The 13291-nt window shown below is 38.6% G+C and overlaps 2 protein-coding genes across 2 annotated transcripts; one reads left to right on the top strand and one right to left on the bottom strand.

Annotated features, from left to right (window-relative positions):
* Positions 1–85: 85 nt before the first annotated feature.
* Positions 86–1404, top strand: nudt15 (nudix (nucleoside diphosphate linked moiety X)-type motif 15). Its single transcript, XM_041781469.1, has 3 exons — positions 86–309; positions 863–1059; positions 1134–1404. Exons 1-3 carry the CDS (start codon positions 161–163, stop codon positions 1259–1261), a joined length of 474 nt encoding a protein of 157 aa, XP_041637403.1. The 5' UTR covers positions 86–160; the 3' UTR covers positions 1262–1404.
* A 1725-nt stretch (positions 1405–3129) lies between these two features.
* Positions 3130–12579, bottom strand: LOC121506001 (carboxypeptidase O-like). Its single transcript, XM_041781468.1, has 9 exons — positions 12408–12579; positions 9954–9993; positions 9778–9879; positions 9582–9686; positions 9386–9502; positions 9040–9133; positions 7781–7983; positions 5840–5924; positions 3130–3580 (listed from the first exon to the last, which is right to left on the bottom strand). Exons 1-9 carry the CDS (start codon positions 12476–12478, stop codon positions 3321–3323), a joined length of 1077 nt encoding a protein of 358 aa, XP_041637402.1. The 5' UTR covers positions 12479–12579; the 3' UTR covers positions 3130–3320.
* Between the last annotated feature and the right edge of the window lie 712 nt (positions 12580–13291).

The following is a 13291-nucleotide window of genomic DNA, read 5'->3' as shown; positions in this document are numbered from 1 at the left end:
TTGTCAGAGTCGACCGAGAAGCTAATGTGACTCAAATAAGTCAAAGGCGGAAGTACACAGCAGTGAAGCCTCTTGTACCTCCTGAACAGCGAGGTTGCCGCATCCCTCGTCTGTTTCGCTAACTTTTTTACATTTCAGGGTCGTTTTTAAGCTTCGAAATATGTCGAATAAAGTTGTTAAACGTCCAGGGGTTGGCGTGGGGGTTTTGGTTACAGACACAGCCCACCCAGGCTGTGTTCTCCTGGGTAAAAGGAAAAGTATAATGGGCAGAGGGACATATCAGCTCCCCGGTGGCCACTTGGAGTTTGGGTAGGTATGCTAGTTAGCATAGCCCATTCATAAAACTGGCTGTTTAGCAGCGTATGTTAGTGACGTAATGACATTTATGAATGTTTCATACTGGCTGTCATTCATAAATTCAGCAGATACGTTTTCTAGTTACCAAAAACTCTTATTTCTTCTCTTTACTTCGACGTGCTTTACGTCGTTATTGAGATATAAATTTCAGTGCAGTAAAAACTTAGTAGTTATAATTATAGTTATGCTAAATTGCAAAAATAATTATGAACATATATTTTGAGTAAGCAATGCAATAACTGAGTCCCATAAAAGTGGGAGAAATACAAATTTCCTGAAAATTAAATAAACTTTGGTTCAAGCAAGAGAGGAAAGATAATCATTTTTACATCCTTCATTTTTCAGTGAGTCATTTAAAAGTAAAGCTCAAGCTAGTTGAGCACATTAGAGGCCAACATTATTGTTAGCCTCCTTAGATGGTTGTATTTCTCTTTCTTCGTTTAATGAGGATGAACCCTGTTGTGATGATTTAGTGCGTGTGACACTCATTTCTATGTCCTGTAAGAGAGACGTGGGAGGAGTGCGCTCACAGAGAGGTGCTGGAGGAAGCAGGGGTGTGTTTGGTGAACGTCCGCTTTGCATCAGTGGTGAACTCCATCAAACTGGAGGAGCAGTACCACTACATCACCATTATCATGCAAGGAGAACTGGACCGGGAGCAGTCTGGGGAGCCCGAGAACCTGGAGCCCGAGAAGAATGAGGGTATGCATAAACGCATAAAGATACTCCCACAAACCTGTAGCTGATTAAAAACTGTGGGGTTGTATTTCTTTCAGGTTGGACGTGGACACGGTGGGACCAGTTTCCTCCTCAGGAGCTGCTCTTTTTACCGCTGGCTGGGCTGAGACAACAAGGCTTCCAGCCTTTTAGTAACAAAGTAATAAACACTGAAACTCAACACTGACACACTGAGAATATTCTTTCTCAGGGATAAAATGGACACACCTCCTTAAAACCTGTGGATTGTTGACATGTTTGCCTTTTCCTCTATCACCACGTTGTTTTTGGTAATGTTACACACTGGAGTCATTAAATGTGTGTACAGTTCTAGGCTTGTGTCTTACTATGGACAGTCCTTGGTACTGAATGTGAGGATTTTTTTAAATGCCAAAAGTTGCAAGAAAACTCCTGCACATTGGCAAAACTGCACAAATACACCTGCAAAGTTTTGAGACCAAAAATGTTAATTTCACTGCACATAATTGTTTCAGAACTACTACAGACCCAAGATTTCTGATGCAACATTGCTGTTTGGAAACGTTGGAATAGTTGCAGCAGTTTTAACAGATCAGACTGACTGATGGTGTTTCCTACAGTTCACTTTGTCAACTGGCAAAAGCTGGGATTTAAGATTTGCATGTGGATAAATGTGAACTGGAAATCTCGATTTGAAAAACTAAAAGCCAACAAATATTCCAAGTCTAATTTTTAATTTGATAGAATCGTGCTGTGAATTTTAGAAATGGTTTTAAATAAACTTTTAATACGTAAACTACAGCCTTACAGACGCTCCTGTCTCTCTGTGGTGCTATACAAGCTAATACATGGGAGATTAAAGATTCCAGGACCTAAATTTGTCCCCTAAAATGTTTCCAGCAGAATTCATAGTTTTAACAGGACTGGGCTTAAGAGAAAGAATTGTAACCCATCCATTAAAGAGACACTAAAAGAGTGTTAGATAAAAATATTAACGAACTGCAAATTTGAATTGACAACTGCTGCTTTCCCTTTACTTCAGTGGAGTGTCAGGGGCCCCGAGGACCCACTTTGAAAAACCAAACAGAAATTTTGATGGTTTTCATTGACAAAATCCAAACATAAAAGGCCTATATACACATGCTCCTGACAAAAGATTTATTTTTAAACTATCCATTATTACAACAGTGTATTAGGGTCTCTCTAGAAAAGAGGATCTGTTAATTTTTAAGAAAACTCAAAATTCTTAAGTTTTTAAAAGTCATTGAATTACAAGAAAAGAAATTAATTTTACGACTTTAGAAGTTGTAAATGTACGTTAACCAAAACACTACATATTTGAGATTTTAAAGCCAAAAATCCAGCCACTGTTTTAAGTTTTGTTTCTTGAAATTTTAAATTTACACGGTTGTAAATTTGCAGTTTTTATAAATTAAAATTTTTATGTTTCGGGTGTTAAATTTCAGACTTTCTAAACTCTAAAATCTGAAGTTTTTCTTGTGGATTTCAGACATTTTAACCCTGAAATCTGAAATTCTTCTTGTAAATTTCACGTTTTAAACTCTGAAATTTGAAGTTTTTCTTGTTATTTTCAGAAATTTCAGAAATACACGACTTTAAAATCTCAAAAATGTAGAGGATTTGTTTCCAAAAAATATGCCTTTTTTGCACAAAAATAACAGAATCTCTTTATTTTTTCATCTTTTAGGTTGGTCCTTATACATTATGTTTATACTTACGGTTTAAAAAATATATGCATCTAATTTTGACAGCGTCAGAGCAGACAGGGTCCAGCGCCCCCCGAGATCTTTGGCCCCTAGGGGTACCTGGACCCCCTGTTGGGAACCACTGCTGTACCTCATAGCAGGTCTGGTTGAGAAGATGACTAAAGGTCAAGGTTTTTATTCTATCAATCATTAAAAACAGAGATTGTGTGATTTTAAACAATGTATATGGAAAAAGTTTCCACATTAAGGCAAGAAAATCTGCTTTCAAAAAAAGAAAACGTAAAGATTTTAATCGTGTTTGAAGCAGAAAAATAATGGCTGTTTGGTTAAAAAAAGACTCATGCAGCAGTAATTTATGGACATTTATTTACAGTTGTAAATGGTTCTCATTGTTCAGATAACTTAAGATGAGTTTTGTCTTAATTTAAAAAATATACAACATTTATCATCAATAAATACAATTCATCAATATTAAGCAATAGTGCCATTTATGCATGATAAGAAGGTAAAGATTTGATTCTTCATCCTGGCTTTATTCTCTTATATCAGGTTGGTGAGGCTGATTGCTGCCATTACGGTCCACAGGGTGGCAGCAGTGGTTTCCACAGCGCTGTTAAAGGTCTTATCGTGGGCGTGGGTGATGATGTGCAGGGCTCCTGCGTAGGCCTCCTCACAGGCCGGCTTGATCTGATCTTCAGGGAGCTCAAATTCGTACGTCCCGTTATCTCTCAGCTCAAAGATGAAGGAGTAGGGGATGCCCTGCATCTGAGACCAGTCTTTGGATGAACCAGACATGGGGTCTGTAGAGAGACAAAATAATGTTACTGGTGAGAATGGTTGATTTAAGGAAGATGCTGTGTTATTAATGGTACCTCTTATAGAAAATCTTTGAATTCTGGCCTCAGAATAAACTTCCTCCAGCTAATTATCAGGGCTAAATGTGGACTGAACTGAGTTAGGATGAGGGTGTGGGATGAGAGCGTGTCCATGCAGATTGGAAGTGCACACATCCAAGTTTCTCTCTATAATTAGATGGCAAAAAAGAGTTGACTGCATGGAGCAGAACAACTTTACTGGGGTTATATGCTTGAATTTCATTAACAGATCATGCTTCATCAGTAGGATCCAATGACTGATGAACAGTTAGGGAATTAAAGCTCAGTCTGTGCTGCTGTTTGTGCTTCTGCAGCTTTGTGAGAATAATAGTCATACATGTATTCCACAGTTTTTAATCTGTTATACAGAGAAATTCTGATAAATGATTTATTCTCTGTGTGAAAAATGTATATACATGTGCAGTTCTTACCTGCCAACATTTAGGGTTTACAATACAGGAGGTACATTAATCAGTGGGTTGAAATATATTTTAGAGGGAGGTCCTCCCTCAGAAAAATGTAGAGGTCTGACACTGTTGTATTTGTTCACTCCTTCATCATTAAATAGCTTCTTTTTGTGAAAGAAAAGAAAAAACCTTTTAGGCCTATTTCATTTAGATATCTAAAAGTCTGTTGTTCCCTCCCACATGAATTTTAACACTTGTGTTATCATTCACAGTCAGCAAAAATCACAGAAATATCCAACTTGACTTTTGGTTGATTTTAAAATAATAGGGTTATAAACTTCAAATAGATATTAATATGCACAGAAAACAGTTTTAGAAAACGACTCTTTGGGTCATCTGTGACGCGTCTGTAAATCCTTACAGTGTTAGCTTAAATGTAACTTTCTTCGATATATATATATATATATATATATATATATATATATATATATATATATATATATATATATATATATAGATTTGGGACGGCTCCTGACAAACCCAGAGAACAGGCCGTCCCCAGTTGTGATTTATTGATGATATCCATGTGTGTTGGATCAGTAGCATTGGTGCTAGCTACCCCAGCTAACAGTTAGCTCATTTTGGAGCTGAACAGAGACTCAAGCTTTTATTGGGTCTGATGCTGAAGATATTTATTTGTGCCACTTTTTAACGTCTACTAACCATTTTTTCCCTGCCAGTTTTTGCCACTTGTATTACACACTTTTCATACATTTTTCCCACTTTTTTGCCTCTTTTTAACCCCTTTTCACCATTTTTTTCTGCGGTGTTTGCCACATTTGACCCATTTTATCACCTGTAAACCCTGTAATTTTTACCTCTTTCTCCCTATTTTTACCATTTTTTAAACTTCTTTTTTACCACTTTTTCTGCCATTTTTGCCGATTAAAACCCATTTTTGCCACTTTTTAACTGCTTTTCACCACTTTCTCTGCCCTTTATGACAATTAAAACCCACTTTTACTGCTTTCTCCCTATTTTTGCCACTTTTTAACTGCTTTTCATCACTTTTTCTGCCACTTTTGACAATGTAATCACATTTTTTCCTCTTTTAACTCGTTTTTTTGCCACTTTCTACCTTATTTTTTTGCTGGTTAGCCTTTTTTCCACTTTTAACCAACATTGCCTTTTTTTGCCCCTTATTATTTCACCTGTTCTGCAGCATATAAGCCATTTTCTACTGTTAACCCTTTTTCACCATTTTCTGCCAGTTTTAACAATTTTTAAGCCATTTTCCACCATTTCTTTGCTGCTGTTAACTCATCTGTGCCACTTACAACTCATTTTTAATCAGTTGTAAGAAAAGGTGTTTACATTTTGAAGAAGGCTATATACATTGGCATGAATAAATTAATAAATTGTTTGTTGCTTTGATAATGGTGGTTGTTATTAGGGCAAAACAAATATCAAATACAGTTATAACAGCCCAACTTTACAAGGCACCATGATTTTCCTGACCTCCATGGGCCTCCCATTTGGCTGGGCCCCTGAAACCTCTCCCATTTCTCCCGCCTGATTGGCGACCTTGCTAACACACTGTAACCAAGACATCAGGGCGCTGAGTACTTGATGACCATTAAAGTAAAGTATTGTCATAATACAGCAAAGAGGAAAACCTGCAGAAAGTCCATAAACTCCACCTATGATGAAAGACTCTTATGCCTCTAGCATTGCTAAAGCTCATATATCTATGACCAGATCTGCAGTAAGAACTTACATAACACATCAGCAGAAGCTCCAACGGTGTAGTCCATCCCATGGACCTTCTTAATGGCATCTGCTGCAGCCAAACCCACCGCCATCTGAGGATCAAGACATTAGCTTTGAATAAGACAAATAGAGACAATGCAATACTATTTTCCCCTTCTCTTTAATGACCCAATTCAGTACTTGGACTTGATTTCCATTAGAGATACTGTTATCAGTGTCAACAACTTTTTAGCTTAAAATGAGGCTATTTAAGCACTTTTATGTTTTTTTGCATATAACTGTAGGTTTGCTTTGTAACCATCCACAGTCATAACTGGGAAACACACCAAGGTAACAGGAAGGTGAGGCAAATTTAAACATTTTGAAGCTCCATCAGTATTCATGGCTGATAATGACACTCTTTTATGCCAGACATGTGATATAAATGCAGGCATGTGATAATGTTTCTGATACGGAGCACATGCCATATGTGGGAGGAGTATGAAACACCTTAACAGCCAGTAGGCACACTGGTTTGTGAGTGACAGAGATATATGACTAAACAAGCAGGGCAATCCAGTGTTATTTACAGTACATTCAAAAGGCATGCAGGCCCCCAGAGCTTTAGACATTTTTGCAAATGTATCAGAATTTTAAAAAGTGAAATATCACACTGACCCTTTGCAACAACACTTGAAATTTAGCTCAGGTGCCATCACTGCTGAGATGTTTCTACACCCTGATTGGAGTCCACCTGTGGTAAATTAAACTGATTTGACGTGACTTGGAAAGGTGCAAACCTCCCTATAGAAGCCCTCACAGCTGGTAATGCATATCGGAGCAAACACCAAGCCATGAGGTCAAAGGAACTGCCTGCACAGCTCAGAGACAGGATTGTTGCAAGATACAGGTCTTTGGAAGACTACAATAAAGATTCCCAAGAGCGCAGTGGCCTTTGTAATTCTCAAATGGAAGAAGTTTGGCGCAACCAGGACTCTTCCAAGAGCTGGCCACCTGGCCAACTGACCAATCAGGGGAGAAAGGACCTAGTAAGAGAGGTGACCAAGAACCTGGTGGTCACTCTGACTGAGCTCCAGGGATCCTGTGGAGATAGGAAGTTGCAAAGGACAAACTTCACAGAAACCAACCACTGTTCTGGGTCTTGTGGCGGAGTTGCAAGATGAAAGCCACTACTCACTGCAAATCCCATGAAAACCTGCTTGGAGTTTGCAAGACAGTACCTTTAGGACTCTCAAACTGATACCCCTATTCCAAAAAGCCAGCCCCAGTCCTGGTGCTTGACTAGAGCTAGAGCTGGTTCTGAGTTGCTTCAGTTTAAGAACCGGCACAGAACCCTATTCTTTTCCACAGGCATATTATGTTGAAATCAAACAGATTGGTGGTCAGTGATAGATAGAGATCCCTACGTATGATGGTCATCTAATATCATCGAGGTGTTATCTCTTTTAACTGAATTTGACTTACTGATTAAAAAAACCCTACAGGATGTTTTAGCAGCAACTTTAGAGTTTGAGTATGTTCAGTGAAAGCCTTGCCACCCCATCCACGACCGTCTGTGATTCTACATCCTGCCAGGTCATAGAAGCATGGCAGAGTTTGAGTGGCTTACAGTAGCTTCTCTCTGCTACAGTCATGCTAGAGCTGGAGAGACGAATGGACTTAATCCTGTTTTGCATAATTATTCAGCAGCAAGCACTTTATTTTCCTCTATCAGTGTTGCACAGCTCACTCTACTTCTGCTCTGCCTTTGGTGGATGAGGACTGGCTTCCTTTGGTAGGATGCGTTCATAAAATTTGTCCACTAAGATTACCATCTTGTTCAGTGCAACTCTGTAACTAACCTGCGTTTTCTACCGACTTCAAAACGCCTCTTCAGAAACCAGTGGGAGACATCACAACGGCTACATCCATGTTTTATAGTCTGTGATTGTGTTAGCAGTGTCATTACCAGCTCTTCATAGTTGGTGGCGGTGAAGTCAGGATGTCCATAGGGAAACAGCAGTAGCTGGCCGTACGAGTGGATGTTGAAGAAGCAGAGGAAGTCTTCTTTTCGGGTTCCGATAAAATAAGTGACGGCCTGGGTCTCTGGCTCAGACTGGACTTGTCTGCCGCAGTACAATATGCTACAGCAGTTGAACGAGACTCCCACAGCTGTGAATAGCAAAAATTTGATTTATATAACCTGAATTAAACAGACATATGTTCTTCCTACATACAGTGCCTATAAACAGTATTCACCTCCTTGGATAGTTTAGCCTTTTATAGATTTTATACATCAATTATGGCCAATTTAATAAGGCTTTTTGGCCAAAAACAAACAAAAAATCTCTTTAATGTCAAAGTAAAAACAGATTTCTGAAATGTAATGTCTATTAAACAAAAATATGAAAGGTAAAATAAGTGACTGCCTTAATATTCACTCCTTCAAAGTGACTGACCGAATTCAGCAGAGGTCCAGTCAATTGGTGCTAGTAGTCTCAGAATTAGTGAGGTTAACCTGAGTGCAGTGAACGGTCTCAAGTGACTGTAGTAAAAAGACACCTCTGTCTGGAAGGTCCAGTCACTGGTTAATCAGTATCCCTGGCTACCATTACACCATGGAAACAAAAGAACACTCCAAACAACTCAGGAAATAAAGTTGTTTAAAAGTATAAGTCAGGGGAAAGACACAAAGGCAAGTTAAATCCATTCTCAAGAAATGGAAGGAATATGTAAATCTGCCTAGATCAGGCCGTCCTCACAAACTGAGTGACCGTGCAAGAAAGAGACTAGTGAGAGAGGCCACCAAGGCACCTATGACTCATCCAGGAGGTCCAAAAGAACCCTGAACCACATCCAAAGAACTGCAGGGCTCATTGGCCTCAGTTAAGGTCAGAGTTTATGACTTAACCATAAGAAAGACATAGGGCAAAAATGGCACCATGAGAGAGTTCCAAGGTCAAAATCACTGCTGATAATAAAGAACACAATGGCTCATCTCACATTTGCCGAGAAACATCCTTCTGATCCCTAAGACTTCTGGAGAAATGTTCTGTGGACTGATGAGACAAAAGTTTTTAAGGTTTTTTTAATCCCTGAAACCAATAAGTCATAAGAAAGTATCATAAACATCTTGTGAAACGTATTTTTCTTGTACTGGTGAAATTTCAATGACCTTAGGAACAGTCAAAATAAAAAAAAATGGTGGAGATTTACGAACAGACTCACTTCCCCAGTTGGCGTCATAGTTGCGGTTGAGATCAGTGCCATAACATTCACAGCCTGGAGGTCCAGGTGACCTGTTCTTCCTCCACTGTCGAGTCTAGACGGATCAAAACAGGCACATAGTGAAACATTTCATATGGTAGAGACTAAAATATCCACTTAAATGCTGCCTTGGATTGCTGTTATTTTCAAGTTAGAGCATTAGCCATCCATTTTCTCACTGATTACATTGTAGCTCATGTTAACTGATTCCATATTATCCATATTCTGTGCACCTGGGGCATTTTCAGGCACTGATCAAAACCTTAGAAATAAAACTGAACAAATATCCACCAACTCAAGCACTGACTGATTCATTTATCCAGGTGTAAATGTAGCCGTCGATGTTCAGGACAGGCGTGACGTAGAAATCTATGTTCTTCATCATCTCTTCCATTTTTGAGTCTTTCTTATAAGCATCCAGGATCTAAATGGGAGAATATGTGAGAAAGTACACTGTGGAAGCTATACAGACACCTTTTTTATTTAAGACTGTCTGCTCTTACCTGTCTGACAAAGTACTGACAGAAGGCCGGGGCGATCCATTCCCTGGCGTGAATGCCACAGTCCATCCAGACGGCCTTCTTCTTCTCTCCTGTATCAACGCCAATCTGGAAGACACATTCAAATCAAGTCAGTCAAGGCTATTAAATTACTAAAAAGCATACACTATTACTCAGCACCCCAGTAAAATTGTTCTACCTTGAGCAGGCTAATAGTCCTCAGCTCGTAGGTTTTTCCATAGTCAATGATTTTCACAATATCAGGGTTATCCTTCGCAATCTGAGTCATCCAGTCAGTGATCTGTAGAGATTTCTTGTTACACATATATGCGTTTATATTGTTAAGAATCAAAGAACATTGATTGGCTTTCTTACCTCAACCATGGGATGGTATTTGTAGTAGTCATACTCCGCTCTACATGGAACCAAAAAACATGAGACATGTGAGAGGCAGTGAAATAAAGTCCAGATAGAAACCATTTCTGCTACTGAACTGAACTCTGAACACATTGAACTTGTACCAGGTAGACCCACAGTCTATTTGTTTACCTGATAAAGAAGACGGATCAATGCATTAACTGTGTTTTTGGCATTTGGATATCAAGTGACTGCACTTTAGTATGTGCATCCATATTAAAAATAAGCAATACGTCTTCAGTGACAGCTTGACATCAGAACTCACTTGACCCTGCAAGCTATTTTTGAGGTTACTGTATTACTGTAACCTTTAAAAGGATGTTTTTGTTTATGACAAAATTAGGGAGAAAAGTTGTTAAAGAGACACAACACAGTCTGACTGCAGACCAAAAATAGCAGACAAACCCCCCTTGAAGACCACTACTGTGAGACGCTGCATCTGTCAGAACAGAAATGCACTCTAAAACTTTGAAAATAAAATAGAATTTAACTTCCAGTCAGGGTTCAGGTAAGGGTTAGGCCACTAAAACTTAAAATTCAAAAACCTGACCTGCTAAACCTGCTGAGAAAAAACACTCGAGTAAACAGTCTGCTTACAAGAAAGAAGCCCATCCTCTATGAAAACAATGCGGCAAAGGTAGCTAAGGCTAAAGCTAACAAAAACAACAGCATTGCTGTGCAGCCAAGTCTACACTAACCAAGGTGTGTTGGCTATGTAAGCTACATGGGGGATGTAGCTACATAACTAATGCAGCTAAAGCTACTGCAAACAAAGCTATGTTTGCTACATTAGATAATGCTACGTTTGCTGAGCTAGAACCGCTTTAGAGATAATTATGCAAAAGGTGGCTTGCTTTAGCAAGAGCTAACACAGCTACATTAGCTTACAAAGTAACATTAACTACATAGCTAGCATAGCTATGTTAGCTTTAGCCAAAGCTCACAAAGCTAAATTGACAAGACTGTTATCAAGATGTTGTTTTATAAGACAGAGATCTCAATGAAGCATCTCCTTAGTGATACAGCAAAGTTAAGGATTCGCCGTGAAGCAGGAAGTTGTCGTAACTCTCACATATAATGTTCAATGTACTTCAGATCTTACTCGTAAGATCATGGTCTGCCCTTTAGCATTTTTACATGCCAATATTCACTTAAAGCCATTGCACTATCTAGTAGAATCATGTGGTAGTATCTCTCTTATTAAATGTATAATTTGAATTAGATTTTTCATAAATGATGACAATTCTGGCCGGATCAGATCTACATGTTTTCTGAAGAAGAACAAGATTTTGCAACTATTGGAAGATATTACAGCTGAACAACACACTTGATATAGAGATGTTATGTTCATCACATATACCCTCCTATGTTTCATTATTAGCATGCTAACATTTGCTAATAAGGGCCCAATAGTAAATAGAGCTGAGGCTAAGTGGAATATACAGAAATAGCATTGATGTTCATTTTTAAGTCGTAAAACAAAGCCTGATGAAATGCCAAATATGCACTAGATGATATAAAAGGTTTTACAAAGAATTCTCAAAGGGGCCACAAATTATATTGCACCCATCAAATGCCTTTCAAAAGTCAAGAGACAACCACAAAACTGTGTTTTACACTAACCACAGCTTACAAAGCCAAAGCAAGCCACTGCTTATGTACGTAACTTTTAAAACAGGTCTATACAAAATTTGATACCAGATTAGACACAGGACCTTCTTCTATTTTATTTATGAAATGTTGCTTAGTCTATAATGTTTCCACTGTTGTTATTTCATGAATCTAACTGCCAGACTTAGTTTATTATGAATAAAGTTGAATAAATAAAAATAAACTTCTAAATTGTACCAGCAAATTACAACCCTTCCATTCTGACAGATGCAGCATCTCACAGTAGTTATCTGAAAGAGATCGCTACTGCCTCAGATCCGCGGTCTGTAGCCAGACCCCTCTCTAGAGACACTAGCCATGGCTAATATGCCTCTACTTATTTGTATTACCAGACCTCACTGCCACATAAATGATGTATGGGAGGCAACAAGTTAAAACCACTATTGAAGGTAACATCTTTGTTTAAGGTAATATTAGACAGTATTTTGATTAACTGTGCCCACAGTTGCTAACCTCAGGACTAACCCTGTCACTTCACCTCAGCAGCAGTAGGTACTTTTCAGTGGAGTATTCTTAAGCTGAAAGAGTGATGTTAAATTTAAAAGCAGATAGCTAAAAATAGCAATCAAGAACTGCTATCTTGTTAGCTAAAAGATGGTTTCAGTTATATAATCTGCTATCAAAACAGTCATAACACTAAAGTGAATCAGTATATATGAGGGCTCATAGTACAAGTATTTTGCACTTTAATAAACGTGAACCTAATCTTCACTGATATGAAATTTTACAGCTAATACTCACCTTTCTTCTGCAGCTGCTCCAATCACCAACAGCAACGCCACAATGCTCAGTCCGACACAGTTAAACATCATTAGACTTTAATAAAAAGTTCTAGTTTTTACTGATTTCAGCAGACAGTGACTCTAGGATATTAAAAGCCTTTATCAAAGACACAGATCTGATAAAGACCTGCCTTTAGCTGAGTCACAGACCACCGTCAGCACACCGCCCATCAAAGGTAATGTTTAATCTGAGCTAAGTACCTTGTGAACTTTGACCTTTAAAATACGATGACAACTGCAACATTACAACTTTGATGACCTGGGATTGCTGTTGTTTTTCTGGATGGCTGTTACCTGCCCATTTGCACCTTTCCACCTAAATTCACCTAAATTCCACCTCCAGGGGGCACTCGATCAAAACAACAACAGAAGATGACAAGTAGAGATGCACTGCTCAGCTTCTGCTCAACCCCAATGCTACTTTCTGTTTTGAATTGAGGACTCTGTACGGCAAAAACTGCACTCCATAAGGTATTTTTACTAATCAGTAACACTTTGTTTTGGTTTCATTTATGAAAGTTACATGAGGAGGGTGAAAAGTTGTTAAAAGTAACCTTTTTGATTGGAATGCAACCATCTTGATTGTTGTCAAGGCAACATTAAAAACCAAGCATCTCTGATTGTGTGGTGGTGTATTAGTTTCCAACACGTGGGTTACTTGCACATCTGTGAAGGCGCAGTTAATACTGAGAGGTACATAAAAGTTTTTAGAATTCCTTCATATAGATAACATCTTGCTTATGATGGTAAAAAATGCCAAGCAGCATTATGCACAAGTTACAACATCATGGCTTCACAGTATAAGAATGTGGGTACTAGAGTGGCCTGCACTCAGTCAATCTC

Source organism: Cheilinus undulatus, linkage group 24 (assembly GCF_018320785.1).
Source record: "Cheilinus undulatus linkage group 24, ASM1832078v1, whole genome shotgun sequence".
In the NCBI taxonomy this organism is placed as follows: domain Eukaryota; kingdom Metazoa; phylum Chordata; class Actinopteri; order Labriformes; family Labridae; genus Cheilinus; species Cheilinus undulatus.
The sequence above is the reverse complement of the archived record's forward strand: the minus strand, read 5'-3'. Positions and strand labels throughout refer to the sequence as shown.